We start from the raw sequence: 20,355 nt of genomic DNA on the forward strand, positions 1-20,355 counted from the left end.
ATATTTTCAGAGTTTCCTGGCTGGATATCAGAGATGAACGCTGGTTTTTAATGACTTCTAAGTCTTTTTAACTGATCTACAGTTCAGCGTTACTCTTTAACTTGCTGGGCCTGATTCCAGCAGTGTTTAGCGCGCAGAGTAGGAATGTCAGAGGCTCCATTTTCCCTATCACAAGCCAGTGAACCATAAAAATTATTCTGAAGCAGTTAATTTAAGGTAATGTTTATAAATGTTACATGTAACATCTCTAAAAAAAACAGGAGTTCTACTGATATGCATGTGTAAAGAGTAATATGAGAACCATAGACTAGATAAATGAGGGCAGATATGGAGACACACACAGATACGTAATGTTTAGAACGACCAAAGAAGGCCAAGAGTGCAGGTACATGGCATGCCAAGTGTTGGGTGGGTGTGGGAATAGGGGAATAAGCATCCTCATGGATAAGTGGAGCCGGAGTGCTCTTTAGTGTTGCTCTATCCATCTCTCTGACACCGGGCCCCCTGACCAGCCATCTCAGGTGGGCTTAGCGTATTTATGGAAGCACCAGGTCTGCCCTTCTGGGGGTCACAGAAATAGGCTCAGTCCTTCTGTTTCCACTGTGCCTTCTTGGAAATAGCTGTGCCACCTTGATGACACGGGCTTCTTTTATTACTGGAACGCTTGCAGGCATTGTTGTACCAATTAAAATGAGGCAGCGTAGGAGCTAGGATTTAACTCTTTAGTGAGGATCTTACACTTCTCATAATGTCATTGTGGAGCTATATCTATCTTGAGATGTGCTGGTCTGTAAATAATGGCCTCTGCAGCATCAATTATTTTTTAAGCCTGCCTCCAAAACTTTATATCTGAAGGTAGATTCTCAAAGACATTTTGCTTCTTCAGTTCAGATTAACTGGTGGGGTGTTTATTCTGTATTTAACCCCTGTGGGGCTGTTCACATCTGGAGAGCAGCTGAGGTCACATGTGGATCATTAGTTCATATGAGAGCTGTTAAAGTCACATGAATCAAGGTGTGAATGGGTCTTAAACTGCCTGGGAGGAGATATCAGCACAGCATTGTTCTGTAAATGGCTGATAAGTGGTGTCATTATTTTTTTTTAAATTGCTGTAAAAGCTTTGGACAGCTTCCTGTACTTTTGTGAATGTCTGCAGACAAGTGTCAGTATCTTATTACCCTTCAGCCTACTGCATCTGCTGGTGTCATTAAAGAGGCATTGTACTGGGCACTGGCCTGCTGACACATAGTGGATCAGTAAAGAAGAGCCATTACTCTGTTAGAAGAGGAGCAAAGAATTTACTGTTCCCGCCAAAAAAGTGAGACACAAAACATTCATCCCAATCTTTTAATATCATTCTCTTTGGGAAAGGGATTTTTTTGTGAATTTCACAAAAACTATACGATAAACTCGCAGCCAAATGTCACTGCACAGGTCAGAACATTATGCACAGTATGTGGTACCAACACTGTTGGAGGCATAGGTCAGTGAAAATGTTTGCAAAAGACGGAGAGGTTACTGACGTTTTGTAGATAGAGTCTGGCTAAAGGAAACTTCAGAAGAGCTGGAGATCAAACCTCCAACACCCCAAACCTCCAGACCTTTTGATTAATAATATAATGACAAGTATGAAAGATATCAACACAGTGTGTGTGTGGCTTGTGACTTAGTTTGCATTGCTCAACAAGCACAAAATTATTCAGGTTTGGCCTTTTGACTCATATTCTTACTTTTTAAAAATGTGATAGTGGATATGAAATGATCAGTATGCAGTTGAAAAGCATGTCATTGTGTGTGTTTAGCTCAACTGATATAAACAGAGAAGACAAAGCAAGATGGTGTGTTTGAATGCTTCAGATTTTTCAGCACCATGGAGAGAGACACCAGTCTGGAACGAGTCAGCACCACGGATATAAAAAGAGACAAACAAGCTGACTGTTTCAGCACCATGGAGAGAGACAGAGAGGCAGACTGCAGCTTTGTCTCAATTCAGGGCTTCAAGTTTTAATCTGAGAGCCGAGAAATTCTAAGGCTGAGCTTATACCTGAAGACTCTAAACTAAAAGAAATAAATTCTGAATTTATCACCCAGAATTAAAGTGGTGAACAGCGATAATAAACTCAAGTAAGTTTTGTGATAAATGTACAGTACGAGCTGTGATTTTTCACTTTAACACACGGTGGGTGACTGACAAAAGTAGAAAAGGGAGCATAAACTCAAACTGAAACGAACAGATATCAAAAACTATAATCAGAAGGCTCCTCCCAGCATTCCCTATGATTTTATCTATGGAGTAAGATGCATGATTAGTGAAGATGTAAAACATTTTGTTAATGTGTTGTTTTGGTCTGTTATTACTTACCCAAAACACACAACATTTTCCCTACTGTCTGTATTTTAATGTAGCTCCACATAACCGTACAACTTTTCACAAACTTAACTAAAGCTGCAACTTGAGCCATCAAATCAGGATATTCTCACAGCTCCTGAGGCCACAACGTCTGAGCAGTAAGTCAAACTTTTTCAAACTACCAGGCAGAAGTTGCAAATGCTTTGCCATCAAAAGTTATGGGAAGGTAGCAGAGTGAGACCGTCGTACACACAGCACTGACGACAAGTTATTCCCTGAGAGCAGCATTGGAGGTGGCAGCAGCTAAAACAGTGATTTACTGCAGTGGCATAAACCGAACTGCGCCATCTTCACTTCTATTCCTCAGTCACTCCCCTCTTTCTTCCCTCTAACCCCTGTGTCCACAATCCCCCAGAGAAGGACAAACATTGATCTGAGTTACAGCCTCAGTCTATTGAGACTAACTCTGGTCTGTATGCATATCAACACACACCCACGTATACATTCTGTATATACACACACACCAGGTCACTTCCTCCTCACTGTTTGCCTCTAGATCTAAGTCTGCTCCAACAGCAGCCTTAAACTTCATGCAGTATATTTGTTTATCCATACACTGTACATTTCTGCTTAACTTAATATAACCAGTGATATGTGATTTGCTCTTTGGTGCAATTTGTAGCAGAAGCAATGATTTATTTTGAAAGAACTGAAGAAAAACTTGAATTGCTTAACATGCACGTTTTGTTTCATTTCCTCGCCTCTTTTTGCCATTCAGTTGGACTAAAGCAGGTGTTTTCAGTTCTCATAAGTTTTAGGCTTTGGTGAATTACGAAGTCAGTTGGTTAGGGAGCTGTGGGCTACAGCTTGAACCCCTAATTATCACTGTTTTACTTCTGATACTGAAGAAAACTTGTGATAATTCCCAAGCAGATACTTTTGTCTTTCCTCTATAATTTCTAATTGTATTTATGGATAGAAAGTGTGTGTCACACTGAATCAGAAACGGTGTGTATCATGTCAGTGTGTTCATGGTTCAGGGAGTGAGCACGAATTTTGATGAAAACTGTTGCAATCCTGTGCCAAGGGTTAAAGTACCTTAATTGCCTCCATGAGCTGTGTGTCACAGCCGCTGGAGCAGCTCCAACTGTTGACCATGTTGATAAGTGGGACAAATCAGAAAGGCCAAACTACAATAAAACCTCTGGGCTAAGGCCTCTAACTCTGACTCTAACTGAAGCTGGAGGCATCCACTGAAAATGAAATTCTTTTTGGGAGAAAGCAAACAAATGATGTATAGTAAATTCAAACCTTTGTCTAGTTTACACATATATGTTTTATAAATGTTCCCTGAAGACCTTTAAATCGGTCCTTCTTGGACTGAACTGACTCTTGAACTTGAAACAATTCTTCTCTAAAGCCAAGTCTGGCCAGTTGATTAGATCAGTACTCACCCAGTATGGCATAGTAAAAAGGGAACTGGGCAGGGTCGGTCGAGTACTGGGGGATTGCATAGAGACCACCAGGTAGGGAATTCCACAAAAACCGGCTTCTGGACACATGGGAGTCCACGCGGTCCTGGATGATCTGGACAAGAGGGAGAGAGGAGGTACCGTAAAAAGAGGGGAGGGACAAGAAATACACAAAATATTGGAGGTGAAAGTTTATATGAAGTAAAAAAAAAACAAAAACAAGTTGAGTTAAAATAAATAAATAAATAAAAATGTGGGTCACATGAGAAATGTGAGAAAACACGAGAAAGATAACAGAGAAAACAGAATTAGGCGAGAGTGAGAAAGATGGCAGAGAAAATAAGAAGAGTGGAGAGAAGAAGGTGTGACAGGAGGAAAAGAGAGACGCTGTGATTAGCTCAGTAATTTCCTTGTCTTGTTATTTGTCTCTTGATTTCATGCACACTCTTTTCCAAATGTAACTAAGCTAACTAAAAGGTGTCAGTCACACAGATACACACATAATACCATGAAATACATGTCTAACGAAAACCATGTATATTCAAATGAGGTCATTTTGAAGTTTTTAAACTGAAGGATTAAGTTTTGCTGTTTATTTGAGATTGAATATCAAATTATTTTAGAAATAAAAAAGCTGATCTGACTCAGAAACAATAAAGTGACCATGTACTCACAGGGACACATCATATGACTTGAACTTGCTAACACACCTTCCTCAAAATGGCATCTTTACACTCCTTACACTCCCCCTGTTACTCCAGACATGTACTAATATTTGGAAATAAAAATAGGGAAACTCTGGGGAACTCTGTAGGAGAGGCACGACTCATGGGACCGTAACACGCTCCTGACATGAGCAGTCCATTAGTTATTTAGTCAATATGATCCATCTGTGAGTGTTGTGAGAGCGAGCTAAGTCTTCTAGGGGCCTTCAAACCTCCAAACCTGCTCCTGGGAGTCTGAATGCACAAACACCTTGAGTTTAGCAACAAGGACATCATTTGTTCACTGTAATTATTCTGAAGTGTCACTAGGAATCTGAAAATAACACAGTGATATTTTAAAGTATGAAGCTTCTTTGGAAGAAGTGGCTGCTTCAGTGCATGTGGAAGATCTGTTAAAGTAAAAACATATAGTGACAACATTCCTGATATTAGTGTGAAATGGTAAGAATCTTAATTAACTCTCAGTTATTGTTGGTGGAGATTTGATAAAATAGCTTTAGGAGGGAGGTTATTGATATATCTTTAAAAATCTAATTTGTAAATATTCCTTCAGAACTTATTTTTATTTCACCTACACCCACTGAATATTATTCTGAGAAAACAAGTGTACGTTTATGGGTGTGAGTACTTTACAAACAAAGTCTGTTATTATCCCACCTTAAATGGGATTGAAAAGAAATATAACATACACTGTGAGAAATGAAGAAATCTGGAAAGCAAACGTAAACGTAATGATATACGTTATAAGATACAACTTAAATCTTTAAAACATGTGAGTATTATCAGCAAAATATACTTAAAGCGATGCAGAAAATACCTCCTGTGGGTTTAATACTATTATATATCATGTTACTGAATTATCATTAGTGATTTTTAAACAGCATTTTAATGTTGCAGTTGATCAAGATGGAGCTACTTTATATACTGTTTGATATTTGAATTTATAACAATAAATCTATTTAGTAATCTCATCATATTTTCTGTATGTCTGTTCTTAATCTGTAAAGTAACTTGTAACTATAGATGCAAATAAATGTAGTTGAGTATTTCTGTCTGAATTGTAGAGATTAAAATATCTTCCTAAAGTACAAGTGCCTAAAGTTTGTATTTGTACACAGACTTCCTGGATTTCCGTCCTGGATTTCCGTCCACCAGATGCTGAATGAAGAAAGAAGCTTTTGTGGGACTGAGTCAAAAAAAAAGTCTTTCGTATGGTGACGGCTCCAAACCACTTCTTCTGTTTTCTTCTTTTCCTCCTTTCTAATTTAATTCCTTTTCTTTCCACTTGTCGCTGATTCAAGCAAAGATTTCAGGTCCTCGTCTGACTAACCCCAGCAGACTTTCTAAAGGTGTGATGGCTTTATTTACTTGGTGCTAAAGAAGTGTTTTTACGCCATAAAAACATGTGTTCTCGAGTCGGCATAAGATAAGCATATGCATGATTGTGTGAAGACTAGTGTTATACCGACAGTATATAAGATTTTCAAGGCCTCGCTGACATTTTTGTTTTTATGCTGCAGATAGCCAATAAAGTAATAATGAAGGAATGAAGCTTTTAAGAGCAACTTCAACGTAAATAAAATACGTTCATGACATTTTCAGCTCTAATTGAATATTTATTTGTATTTAAATAAGTTTAGAAACTTGAAAATGAAGTATGGAGGAGGAACATGTTTTTTTTTTTTTTTTTTTTTGAGGCATTTTGTCTTTTTGTTTTTTCTCTCTGAGACCAGAGCTGTCTACTGATCTGTGGAGAATTGGCTTGGCACTTACAGCCAGCTCTTAACACACATACATGCACACACACACACACACCTCCTGACACCAACTGTCAGACTCGCAGTATGTGGGACACTACAGTTATCAACAACGCCTCATTTCACCCGTTTAGCCTGGTGGCGTGCTGGCTCGGAGTTCTTAGCACATCTGGCCAGCAGTATAATGCTGTCAGTGGGCTTCTGTCTAATTTCATACCCTGCTAGCACTGGAGCACTGGGCATTTAGTGGAGTCCCTGAGGTCTTGTTTTGTGCTGTGATTTTAAGAATTGCAGCAATTTGAGGAATGTTTTTATTATTAACTTGAACATGAAGGTGAACATAAATTATAATATCAAGATTTTGGAGATTAGTCTGTTAAGAGATGAATCCATCTACTGTCTTTGGCTCATAGAAGCTTCATGCAAACACTTCAGCATACGCTGCTTTAGTTTTAATGTATGACACCTTCAGGCAGCTACAGCAGATGCTTATCTTAATTTCACATGTCATAGCTTCAATCTAACTTCATTTTATAATGTCTTGAAGCAAGGGTATGTAAATTCTTAAAGAACTGGCACATTTCTTCTCCCTGAAATAAGAAGTTGAACTCAGTGAAATGCGCCCTTACTCTGCCTGGTACACTCAGGGTTTTAGCTGCTACAGCTTTAGCTGGTGGCAAATTGGCATATTGTTGTGTAATTGAAAATATTGAGCCAGTTTGCTGACTTAATGACTTACATTACATTTTTACCATTTACCATTATCCTGTAGTTTATATCCAGACTGGCTGCTGTTCAGCAAAAGGCACATTATGTGCTTCAAACGTAAACAAAAGTCTGTCACCACAAAACTTTACAATCACAGGTGTTTTTTTCTATCATTAATAATACATAAGTTATATCTACATTAATTTGTTCTGATTCTATTTGAGGTTTCTTTGTAAAAATCAATATTACGAAACAAGACAACAAAACCTTAAGAGAATAAGAATAAACAAGCAACTAGTATCGATAAAACTCCTCATATTTGTTGGAAAAAATGTGGACTGCACCTTTAAACTTGCTGCATTTACCAGTTTAGTCTAGGATATACCCTTAGGATAAAATACAATTCAACTGATGTCCTCCCTTAGTGATTATATCAATCTATTTGGAGACTAATCCCGTGAGGATGAGGATGGTGGTGATGGCGATTTCAGTATTTGTGGTAGACGTGGTCCTTGCAAACAACAAAGTGTGTTATAAAGATGATGATGCTGCTAATGATGAGGGTGATAAAGATGTTTATTATCCTCTGGGTCTGTCTTCAGAGATGCTACAGGGAGCAAATTGTCCCTGAGGACTGAATCAAGGTTGTGAGGAAGTGAACGAACAGCAGCCGAGGATAAAATGAGAGAGGAGAGACTCTAACGCGCCAGTGAGACAAGTTCATCTTCTCCTCTTCAGCTAGCGAGGTCATTTAATGAGCTGACCTGGAGCTTTCTAGTCTCGAGAGCAGGCATGTACGCACACACACACACACACACACACACACACACACATACTGCAGTCTCTCTAACCTGAGGGCTGCCAGACAGTGCAGAGCTCCTTCACAGCTTGGCACTTCACGCTGCCTCTCATGCTCACATTTTGTGTTTAGACTTCACTAATCAAAATGCTTGTTTCCAGTCTATATGTTACATAAAAATCAATCTTATTTATAAATCAGACATCTAAAGCTTGCACCAATCAGCGACCTCAGATGTGACCACTCAAGGCCTGATGTGATGTCTCGTTTGAGATGATTATGAGTATAATTTATGTGCTGACTAGAGGTTTTTTTATTGAAGATTTCTGAAAGTAACAAAAGGCAATACTGACCTCAGAACAGCCTCCATCAAAAACTACTCTTGAGGTGCCCTTCAGTGGGCCTACATTTTGTGGTTAATCTTAGAAGATTGCATGTTCAGAGAGGAAATGCATAAATATGAAGCACAACATTGCTGAAAAACACGAGGCACGCTCGGCTCGAAAAGGTCAAAAAAATATAACTGACAAGTGGAGAAAGATTTCTTTTTAAAAGTTTAGCTTTGGGAGGTGATGCATAGCCAGCGGCAATGTACAGTACAGAACAAGACGTAGCAGTTTGGCTGATTAAATGAAGCTCTCCTGACAAAACTAAATCCAAAAAAATCCCATTAAGACCATTTTTTGCAGGCTTACCTCCAGAGTAGTTAAGACGATTTTGGCTACTGAAGAAAAGTAGGCATCCCAGAGGAACTGAGTCTGCTGGCGGAGAGCCAAGATCCTGTCACGGCCCACAGACCGAGTAATGGAGGGAACCTGGGGGGGAAGAAGGGAGGAAGAAAAGCAAGAGGACAAAAATGACAGTGAGATAGATTAAGTTAGATTTTAAACAATGTTGAGCGAGGGGATGAGAAACAGTGTGTGGGTAAGAGAAAAAAACACAAAGTCAGGCAGACAGGTGGAGGAAGCACGAGTAATTCTATGGACATGCAGAAAAGATTAGAGGAAATTCTTCCCTCCCTCAAGACTCCTCTGCCTCCACATCTTACTCTGTCCATCAACTGGCTTATCCCCAGGACAGTGTGGCAACTAAACCAGCTGCTGACCATCTTTAATATTCTCCTCACACCTTCTGGTAGATACTATGTGTCTAAAAGAGAGAGCCACTAAAACAGGGTCAAATTTACAAATGCCTTAGAGCAGTGGCTCCCAAAATGTTTTTCATGTGACATACCTATTACATTTTTAACTGTTTACCACTTTCATCAGACAACAGTGCAATATTTGTACAATATGTTTTCATACAAAACCTAGTGACTGAGGAATTATTGATATTAGACTTCTTCTTTTTTGTTTTGTTTTTGGGAGTTTTGGTAAAGTTCACAGTGAAGTTTTTTAGAGGGACAGAAGTTGGATGTTTCAAACATGTATCCACACACACTCTCAGGAATTACAGGTGTTTGTGGTTGTTGTGTTGTGCAGTCAGCGTGTCGTAGCTGGTTAGTCTATAATTGTATTTGCGTGCTTATTTAAGTTCAAATATGTGCTATGTATATACATTTTTTGGGATTGGGAATTACTTATTACTTTATCAATTAGTAAGTCTATAAAATAAGGTCACGTTTTGAAACTTTTATTATTTGACTGATCAAGACTCTAAAACTAATGAAAGGTTCAATTTACAGAGATACAAAACAGAAAAATGAAGAATCCTCAGATCGGAGAAACTGAAATCAGCAAATGTTTTTTTTTTTTTTTTTTGGCTTGAAAAATGTCTTAAATGATTAATTTACTTTCAAATTTGTCATTAATTCATTTCATGTTCATCACTTAATCATCTGAGTGCAGCAGTGGAGCTCATGTGTCATTTAAGCTGTTATTATTTCTATAACAGAATAAAAACCTTGACAAATTTCACTTTAAAGCTTCAGTGGTCAACTTTTACAACTTGCCATACATCATATATTGCTCCAGAAATGTATTAATGGTTGGCAATTTGTTTTCTTTGGGTAAATATGACAAGTGACGACCTGCTGCAGTCTGTTCATCTGCAACAGCAATGCACCAGCAAACTCTGCTAAACCAAGCAGGAGCCCAAATATCCTGTTCCTGGTTCACCAGAGACAAACTGAAGTCCCAGCTCACATTGTCATGGACGACACGAGCAGCTGGCTTGTGGCTTGCAACAGTTAACACCCTCATGGGGAGGCAGTGAAGGGATGAAATCGAGGGAGATAAGAGGATCCTGCCAATCTGACCAGGGAGCTAAACACCCTGACATGCCAAGAAGACGGAGCAGGACCCTCTCTTGATGCTGAGTTTGTAGAAAAACAAACTAGCCTCTTGATGAGGTTAGACATGACCTTAGCTGCCCTGCTCAGCTTGATAGTGAAGCTGGAAAAGGAAAAGAAAAAAAAAAAAAAAAACAGCTTTGCAGCCAATGCTAGTGAAGAGCCTCATCAGCTCTCGAGAGGCAGTGGTGGATTTGGAGCCCTGGTCCCTTCTGGTGTTCTGGCCACAGCCTCAAAGTCTCTTCACTCAGAGTTACGCTGCCAACCTGTTGGACATGGCCAGTGAACAAGACACTTTGGTCTGAAAGGGACACAGTGACTGATGGTGCTAATATCAGTTTGTAAAGAGCAATCAGAGCTTGAAACACTGGTTTATATCCAGGAGAAGTTTGGGGACTTTCAATCAAAGAGCCCAGAGCTGCTTGGCTCCGTCTCATGTTGAGAGCAAAGAGCTTCTCCTCAAGTTGTAGAGCTTTGTGAAGTCTAATGAGGCAGCTGCAGACGACGATGAGCCAGTCTTGGATGTTTTTAACTGATTTTCCAACGAAAAATAACCTGATTTTTGAAAATAACGCCTCAGTTTAAAGCAGTTTCACCTGGATATTATATGGAAACTGATCACTACCGTTTCCCTGCATAAAAAAAGGCAGGCTCCTCGTTAATTTGAAAGAGACTATGCATATTCCCATTAGATTAATGTTAGTTAATGTTAGATTAGTGTAACATAAATGCTGTGTATCTATCAGATTATTTTAACTGCTGATAAAATGGCTGCTGTTCAAATGTGCAAATCCTTCAAAACTAGAATAACTCTTGATTTTTATTTGATTCTCACACCTTTTTTTTCTTACCGACTTTATTGAACAAGATAAACTTCACTGTTCTTTTTTGGTGAAAACTGAAAATGAAAAAAATCTAAATAAACCCAAGAAATATCCTTCAAATCATCAAGGAGTGTGAAAACGAAGAGCACAGGTTTGTTGTGCTGCAGCTGACGTCAGTGGGATCTGTCGACAGCAGAGCGAGCTTTAATTGTTCAGCTCTCTGAGGTGGAATATAAACAACACCAATCAAATCAGCTCAATTCTCTTCCCCTCGACTGACTCTAATAGTGTTTATGTTTCTCAGCAGGGGCGATGTGTGTGTGAGTGTGTGTTGTGCATGTCTCCTCTCCACGGGGGGAACAGAAACTCTACATATTAAACAGCCAGGTATTGCAGTTCTCAGTGATGTAATTGAAAGTAATGAGATTCAACTCTCTCAGCAGGTGTTAGAGCTACAATGCTGTGTTGAACACTGAGTCTGTGTGTGTGTGTTAGTGTGTGTTACTAAGAAAAAAAAGAAAGACAAAGAGGGCAAGCATCCAGAATCTGTTTACCAACCACAAACATGTTGTTCTTTATCATTATATTTTTACAGATGCTGTCATTTAGACCTGCTAATTAAATGGTTTCTGGGTATTTTAATGGCTTTTCTGAGATGTTCAGGTGACAGTAAACTCTGGAGCTTGAAGGTGTCTACTCTGACACTTCCTCTCCAGAATCTGATTCCTGCTACCTTCACAGCTGTCTCAGCACAGCAGGAAACAAATTAAGCAGCTTCAAGGTGTCCTCAAAGTCTGTGAAGCTTTTTGCTTGTTTGAGTATTTTATCAATTCTGCACCAATTAACCTGCTTCACTATAATTATACTATATAATATATATACTCATGTATGGTTTCTGGGCAGAAAAGTCTTGTCTTTTTTAAAGGGACAATAATGATTTTATGTGAAATATTTTTCTGAAATAACATTTTCCCATCAATAAATAATTTTGTAATTTTTATGACTCATAAGTTTGATATGCTTTTGTTGATTTACATTTACTGATCCACTGATTATTTTCTGGATTAATGCACTGATCATTGAGTCTATAAAACACAAGAAAATCATGAAAAATGTGAAACAACCATCTCTCCATCTTGTCTCCATTACACAAATTTCAGGGACGAACACAATTACAGAACGGGGAAGAATTTGTGAAACCACGGGAAAAAACAACTGCCTGAATCCTGTTCACTTCTCTGATCCAGCATCCTCTCTTCCTCTCCTTGCTTCCTCCGTGTTATTTCTTGTTGTACTACAAGTGGTGTTAAGCAAAGAGAGGAAACAATCCTGGAGAGATTGAGAGAACAAAACCATCTTCAACAAACCTGACTGGAGAGTTCAATGTGTGTTGCAGAACACTGTGCAGAGCAGTCGTCGTGTGTTTGATTTAATTGTGTTGTGTTTTTACAAATGTCAGGTTTTATCCTAAAAGCCTTGGAATTATTTGTTTTTATGCCTGCCTCTATATTTTCATTAATTCTTCATATGTCTGCATCAAGATGAAGCAAATTAATGGAAAAAATGCTTGTTTTGTTCAACCTCTGCAATAAAACAACCCAGTACCCACATAATACTTGACTCACACATATCATCTCAACCAACAATTAACACGCTTTCAGACGGGAGGTTTGTTGACGGGAACAAAGCAGACAACAAAACCTCTAACATCAGTGCATCAGTGTAGGTCTCAGTAATGTTTAATGTCAAAAAAGCTGCTTTATTTCTAAAATGGCTCGTCTGCTACTGTGGGATTCACAGTGAAAAATGAAATCATCATCATCGCTAGGTGCTGATAGAAGGCTGATAGGGAAACGGGGACACATTAATTAAAGGCAGACACAGTCTCCAACTGCCAACACACACACCCACACACTCACAAAAACACACTTTAACATCTCTGTGCTGCTGTCCAGGTGGTGGTATAGGTCATGCAGGTGCATGCATAGTAATATAGAGTAATTAGAGAATGTAAATATCACAAGCTCTCCCTGCTGCCGTAATTAAAGGGAACAGAAGGTGATCCAATTGTAGAATAATCCGTCTCAGATAAAAATAGTTCTGGTGGAGCTGTGAGTAACTGTGAATATCACAGCTGTCACGTCAGAGTAAAATAAAATTTACTAAAAGCCACATGGTTGCAATTAGATCGCTGCCTCCTCCTCTCAGTTGAACTGAGTCTCTACACGTCAGTTATGTGCCGACAGGTCTCACTTCCGATGAGAGTTTGGCCCAGTTTGTTTAAAAATATCTTTTTTTTTTACCCAACTTATTCTTCTTCCTGTGGTTTTTAGAGTTTCCAAAGACGTGGTTCTAATCTGTCTGTAAAACAATACAAAAAATAAAAAAGGCTTGTTCTATTATATCAAATAGTCAAAAAAAAAAAAAAAATCTTGCAAAAAAGTTGAAGAATTTATCAGTTTAGAAAAAGTTGTTGTTTGGTGTCATACTACTTTGGCCATACTTTAGCTAAAAAATGAATATACAGAGAATATTATTTTACATGGAGCGACCAGGTAACAATTATAGCAACAACTGAGGCTGTTCAAAAAAAAACAGTGGTATCATGATATCTTTAGTTCTCAAAAATAAAACCTTTTTATTTTAAGACACGCCACTTGCTGATAGATATCTGTTGGCTGTGGCGAGGTCACATGACACAAGCAACTCCAGTTTAATGGCAGTTAATATGTTAATATGTGTTTACCATCAGAATCCAGCAGACAGTGGACATATGCCAGATAATAAAAAATGTTTCCTCCCCTCCAACTTATTAAAATCTGGGTGCTCTGACCAGAGGCTAGATGCTAATAACTAATTATGCACTGAAACTTTTCCCACACATTACTTCTATGCAGTTTATGGCACAAAAACTCCTCATGTCAATAATTCTTAACTAAACCCATCTATTGTTGTACAGTGTGTCCACTGCTTTATACATTTACCCAGAGAGATGATTTCTACACATCAAGTGGGCGTATTGAGTATTGACTTCACTTTCTTCAGGAGAAATTGGGAAGTTGCGAGACTGTGATTCAGCCATTGCAATGTTTTCTAGCTTGAAGCCTCGGCGTGAGAGGAGTAGCAGACCAGAAGTGCGTTCATGTATTGATTGAAAGCCATGAGCTCTCACTCCTGACTTTGGCCCTTGGCCTTTTGGTTAGACAGGGCAGGGTTCTCTCAGAAACTTTGGAGGGGAGTATCTCTGTGCTGCTCCCAGGCTGTTCATTAAGTCTGGGTCACAGCACCTTTCCACGTTAAGGTATGTTTTTGGAACATATTTCAACAAAAAAATATCAGAGAAAAGTTACATATTGTTGCTTTAACATTTCAGAATTTGTGTCTAAGTGTTTAAAATAAAAATCAAGTTGATTAAACTCTTGTGGCAGCATAGTGGACGTTGTTCCCATCTTGATCTATGTGTTGTGCTTCTATGTTGGAATCAGCCCCAGCTGGATCTTTGTGATTGCCCAGGGGGGATCTGGAGCCAGAGAAGACAATTATAACTGAGAGGATGTTGGCATTTCACCACCCAGACACTGAATTAGCCCCCGCTGAAAGGGCACATTTTATCTTTTGGACACGTTATGTTGTACAGTGTGAGGAAGGTTTGGCCTCTTCAGCCAGGTTACCCAGCAGCAGCTTTTACTAACCTCCATGCATGTACCTGCTGTTCTACTTTCTACCTATCCCTCCATGTCCCTTCTTTGTACACTATTTTTCTCCTCTACCCATCCCGCCATCATTTAATTCGATCACCCAGTATCCCTCTGCACCTGTAGCAGCAGTCTCTCGTCTCCGATGATGGCGGCTTTCCTCCAGTCGATCACTTCAGAGAAGGGCAGCTCCCAGCCGTTACTCAGAATAACTGGGATACAGGCCGCCTGTGCAGAAACAGAGAGACAAATAAAGGAAACATCAGTATGACAAACCACATAAGAAAAGAAAAACCCTCTCAACCTTTAGGAGTTCAACCTGATTACGCTTTTAAAGTTTAGGTGTTGGTGTCATTGTTAATCTAACTTTAATTTTGTCATGTATTTTTCTCTCAGAGGGCATTTCTGTCTCAAAAAAGACATGAAGAAAATATTCTTTAAAACAGGTTTTCACAGCTTGAAAGAAAGAGAAAAATCCCAGTAACATGTAAGTCTAAGTAGAAGTTTAAAGCAGAGCACTGGGAGGATCTGTTTTTCTGTCGTTTTTTTCCTCCTCCGTCACTGAGGGATTTATCCTCTCAGACATTTTCTCTCTGATGAGACACTTTCAACGTGTTCCAAGTTGAGGAGTTTTTCAGAAACAAATGGAGTTGCCAAAAAGATTAAGGAGAAAATAAACAACCAAAAAAGGTTTGTATTTATTTCCCCTGTATGCATCAATATTTAGAGGATTCATTAATGTGACGTAATTCATCAGGAGCTGTTTTCATTTCCCACAGCATCTCCCTGTGTTGCTCTTTTAACTGTTCATCACTTGTGGTTAATGGATAGGAGTTGATTGTGCGGTCCACCGCACCGTTACACCGTGTTTAGAGGGAAAATATACTGTTTTCTAGATAATTTCTTTCATTTCACATATTTCACGTCTCATCTATGAGCCTGTGGTGTTGATTTATTATGTTCTCAGAGTAAATTTAATGATTTAATGACAGTTACTAAATTAATGGTTAGGGGAATTAACCAAAGATTATTTCATATTTACAAAAACAGCATGCTTTTCCAGCACAGTTGATCGAGCTGAAGGGTAAAAGTATAGCATACTGTTAATGTATTTGTCAGCAATAATAACTCCTCAATTGTTCATGTGTGTAAAATGATAAATCATTATGAAGGATTATTGTATGTTATCAAACATTCATGGAAAAACACATATATGGAATTCCTGTTTTCATATAATAAATTATATATATGATTTAATTACACATGAGATGTGTTGATATTAAATGTGAATTTGATGTATTTATGCAGTCTGTAATCACATCTGAAAATTATATGTGAGTTTATAGAGTTAAAAACATGTGTATGTATGGAAAATTGACACATAGGAAGTGTTTTTTTTTTTTTTTTTTTTTTTTTTTTTTTTTTTTTACATGTGATAAACACGTTTAACTTAAACTAAATTTTTTATGATCTGAGTCAGAGTTTGAGGCCAAGAGTGATGGTTTCACACTGATAACACAGGCAATGATGTGTATATGTAGATATGTAGTCTGAAGTAGCGGAGCGGTGACAGAGAGGACTGAAAGAAAAATTTAATAAGTCTGGTATTTTCATTTAAAGTTCAAGTTCGACTGGATTCTCAATCAAGTGAAGCTGAGAGATTAAAGGAGATTCACAAAATGCCGAGTGTATGATCAGTGACCTGTCTACGTAAATTCTCACAGCTTTGATTAGTCTGGCTTTGTGAGATGACTTTTCCCTTTTCTTCTTCGTCTTACACGTCTTTGTTTTCCCCTCCTCTCCTCTGATTTTCATGATTACGATAACTTCACATGGGCAACTGATTTTTCTTTTTCTTCATTTTCCTTTTCTTTTTTTCTACTCGCACCTCTGGCAAATAGGTTGAATTTGCTGAAAGGCCATTAAAATAATTGCCATGCATTTAAAATGAAAGTTTTTTTTTCTGCCAATCATTCTTTTTATTCTTTCTTTTGTGCATCTCATCTAAGAGGGCCTCCTATGTAAAATTCAGCATCTACCTGCTCATTACTTTTTTTGAAAGAGTGATCATTATATGACAAAAAAAAAGACTACAGATAAGCTGGAGAAGCCTAGGCTTCTTGTTTTATTGTATAACCTGCACAGGGACCACTAAGGTGGTAACTCACTGGTTGTTCACTAGCATTTCTTGGCTTAGTCAGTCACCTTGATGTTGATTAAATCTCACTTTACAATACTTTACATCTTCTAGTGAATCTATGTCTGAGAGTGAGGAGAGACAAGAGCAAGAACAAGGAAAACAACAGCCAAAGGCAGGCACAGATAGAGCCAGATACTTAATGTCAAAACAACAGAGAGACACATAGAAACGAGGTGCTAATGAAAGCTGAACACATCTGTGGTCTGAAGACGTGTATAAATGTTTCTCTTCCCTGTGGTGAATCTACAGAAACAGGCCTTTTCTGTGGCGGCGAGATGACAGGTTGTCAATAGTAATAAGATCAGCTGTTGGTAAGAGGAGGCCAAGGAACTGTTTGATTCCTTGTACTGCGCAGCTGGAGCTCCACAGGCTGTCTGATAAACCTTAGCCAGTAATCATAGAGAAACAGTGAATCTATGGTTATAGTTACTTTGGTGTTTTACTTTGGTATTGATGCTTAATCTAGTATCATACAATTTACCTGATAACAAAATCATTTAATACATTGTCGCCCAGAATCTTCACAGTGTGGACTTTATACAAAACACCTTCAGTTTCAGAGATAAAAAAATCACAGTAAAAACTTAACAAAAAGAAAAAATAAATAATTTGAAACTTTCACAAAGTCTTTTTTGTCAATATTGAAAATAATCTTAAGCAGGTAAATTTGGACTCAGTGTTTCCTAACCCTGAACAGCAACTTGTTGATCCCATCAAAAAATCAAGGTACTCTCTTAAAGACAAACTCATTTTTTATACTCGCTTTTGTGTCACAGACTTGAAAACGTCAAGCAGATGGAAGAAGAAAAAATAGAGACAGGAAGTAAAACCATAATGGACACACGAGGAGGAAATATCAAAATAAAACAGGAAATAAATGAGTCACACAGGGAGCAGATATTGACAATGAGCTCTTCTACTTAGATACTTTAGATACATTTACCTGATTGTGATTCCACATTTTTAAAGTATACTTTTGAATGCAGGGCTTGTAACTGAGTATCTTTTGAATATTCCATATTTACATATTTTAAATATTACTTCCATCACTGTCTACTACTTTATTCCACTGCATAAAATAAAATATAGGAGAATCAGCTTGCTTACTCTGAGTCCACGGTATTTTTACACACTGCACACACACCCCTGGACGAATATTTAGTGTGAAATGACATTATCCTGCTGTACCTGCAAGGCCTCCAGGAAGCGAAAGGATCCCAGACGTCGGCCCCGGGGCACCAGGCAGAAACTGGAGTTATGGAGCAGCTCCTGGTAGTCGAACCTACACGAACACAAATAAAAAAAAAAATGGTTAAAAAAACCAAGAGAAGACTGCCTCAGCAAGTAAAAGAAGAACAAATGAAAGTACAACTTAGTCTCAGGGGACAGGAGAGAGCATTAACAGTGTAATGTACTTTCAGGAAAAGAGACAATAAAACTCTAATTCAAAGAAAGAACAGAGGCAGAGAGGAACACACAGGGAGAAGGAGAGAGCACAGGATAATTAAACTACCAGGGAAACCCCATGAGTTTTTAATCCAAAAGGTGAAGGCATCTTCACAACTTTTGCTGGTGACAATAAGGTCTACAGGGCTGAAAGAAACAGCGGGCAAAGTGCAAAGCGATTGTCAAACCCTGAATCTATGTTGCAGCTCTGCCATTTCAGCATCCACCCACACCTCAATTTCTAATAACAATCAAGCAGCTTACTTCTAAATGGCTAGCAAAGACTTTTTCAAGGACTTGATCTCTTCATAAAACGTGTTCTTGTAGAAGGCAGAACGGTAGTGCCTGCACATCAAAAGATACACAGTGGATAAATAATGAAATGTGTTGTAAAGAAGCCGTCCACAGCTGTTATATAATCAAACAGCGGTGGCCTTTAACACATTTCATCTGATATGTGAAGAGAGAATCATCCACGCAGGGTTACCTTCACCGAAGGTTTCACTCACTTGTGTTGGGAAAACTATTGATCTGACAGCATGGTGTATCTTGTTCGTCAGGTGAGATCAATGCAAGTGTTTGAAGGCCAGGACTAATATTTTACTGATGAAATTCTTGCAGTGTGAGTTAGCCTCCTCCTCTGGGACAGGGTGAGGCAGGTTTCACTGAAGGGTTAGCTGATCTCGAGCAATGCTAATACGACTGCAGCACACAAAAATCTATGTTTAAGTATCAAACACTCAGTCCCTGCCGCTTGTAATCAGCTTGGATTTCATTTTCTACCTCGTACCCCTATTCTATTTAATTAAGCTGTGGAGTTACCACTGGAATCCATTGTAACTTCTATGAATTCAAGCTAACAGCTGCTGTTAGCAGCAAAAGATCAAGCTGCAAGCCACTATTCAAGGTTTCTTGAATCTTTAATACTCAAAACACAGATATTTAGCGAAGTATTTCTTGGAAGGAAAATGCAGTTTACAACTATATTATACTCTGACATTCGGTTCAGTTCCCTGCTCAGTTCAAACCACTTTGGACTACAAAGGTTACAAACAACATCCATGACACCAGGTTTGCTTTAGACGTTCCTCTTAACCCTATCCAACACACAGTATACTGAGTTTCTCTAAAGTTAAAATAAAAACATTCAGACAGACTTGACAGCAGTCCTCTATAACCTCTCTGATGCTTTGACTCTTCCACATTCCCCTCAAAACTGGTGAGTTTTTCCAACTAGCAAGTCACTTCTGTCTGTGACTTTAAAGCTGTGTGTGTGTGTGTGTGTGTGTGTGAGAGAGAGAGAGAGAGAGAGAGAGAGAGGAGAGAGAAGAGAGAGAGAGGAGAGAGAGAGAGAGAGAGAGAGAGAGAGAGAGAGAGAGAGGAGTGTGTGTGTGCGTACACATGATCTCAGGGCTGGCCTGAGGAGATTTTAGATTGAAGCCTAATCTGTCTGGGGATCAACTGTCCCACTAGACACCTATGTGTGGATGTGTATGTGTATATGTGTGTGTGTGTGTGTGTGTGTGTGTGTGTGTGTCCACCTGCCTGGAAATCCTGCCTCCATACTGTGCGTGTATGATAAGTCGTCATGATGAGAGAACGTCTGGCATATCACTTAGTGTCAGTGCACCTTTTGTGTGTGTGTTGATGTGTTATTGTGGGTTTGTGTGAAAGACGAAGGGAGCAAAATAAGATGTCAGGTGTCCAGTTTGTCACCAAAAGACAAGGTCATTTTGTCCGCCGCTGAGAGACACCACACACAGACACACACAGACAGCTTGTCACATCTAAAGACGGTTATTTGGGAATAACAAGTCAAATGGTTTGACTGCAATTAAATCTCACTTTACCGCAGAGCAGCTCCTCTGTTTCACGGTTTAATAACAAAATCTCATTCCTGTGACCTTGGTTTAATTCCACATGACTTTTTTTTGTGATGCCATCTTTCTTTGGAAAGTTAGTAATGTCCATCGTTCCTGCAGCTTCTCCTCTTCCTCTCCCAGAGGCTTTATCTCTGATGAAGAAGCCAGGGAACCTGTCTTGTGTTTAGCCAGGTTTGGTTAACATAAGCATCTGGAGCCAGATACAT

General features: G+C 38.8%; 1 protein-coding gene across 1 annotated transcript in view; it reads right to left on the bottom strand.

The window, feature by feature from the left end:
- LOC108891202 (exostosin-1a) overlaps positions 1-20,355 on the bottom strand; it is an 85,800-nt gene that overhangs the window by 22,215 nt on the left and 43,230 nt on the right. Inside the window, exons 4-7 of the mRNA XM_051072069.1 lie at positions 18,009-18,102; positions 14,741-14,848; positions 8,507-8,626; positions 3,805-3,937 (exon numbers count right to left, since the gene is read on the bottom strand). Of these exons, the coding sequence (XP_050928026.1) occupies positions 3,805-3,937; positions 8,507-8,626; positions 14,741-14,848; positions 18,009-18,102 (455 nt within the window). The remainder of the gene's footprint in view (positions 1-3,804; positions 3,938-8,506; positions 8,627-14,740; positions 14,849-18,008; positions 18,103-20,355) is intronic.

This window comes from Lates calcarifer, linkage group LG7_1 (assembly GCF_001640805.2).
Source record: "Lates calcarifer isolate ASB-BC8 linkage group LG7_1, TLL_Latcal_v3, whole genome shotgun sequence".
NCBI classification, from domain to species: domain Eukaryota; kingdom Metazoa; phylum Chordata; class Actinopteri; family Centropomidae; genus Lates; species Lates calcarifer.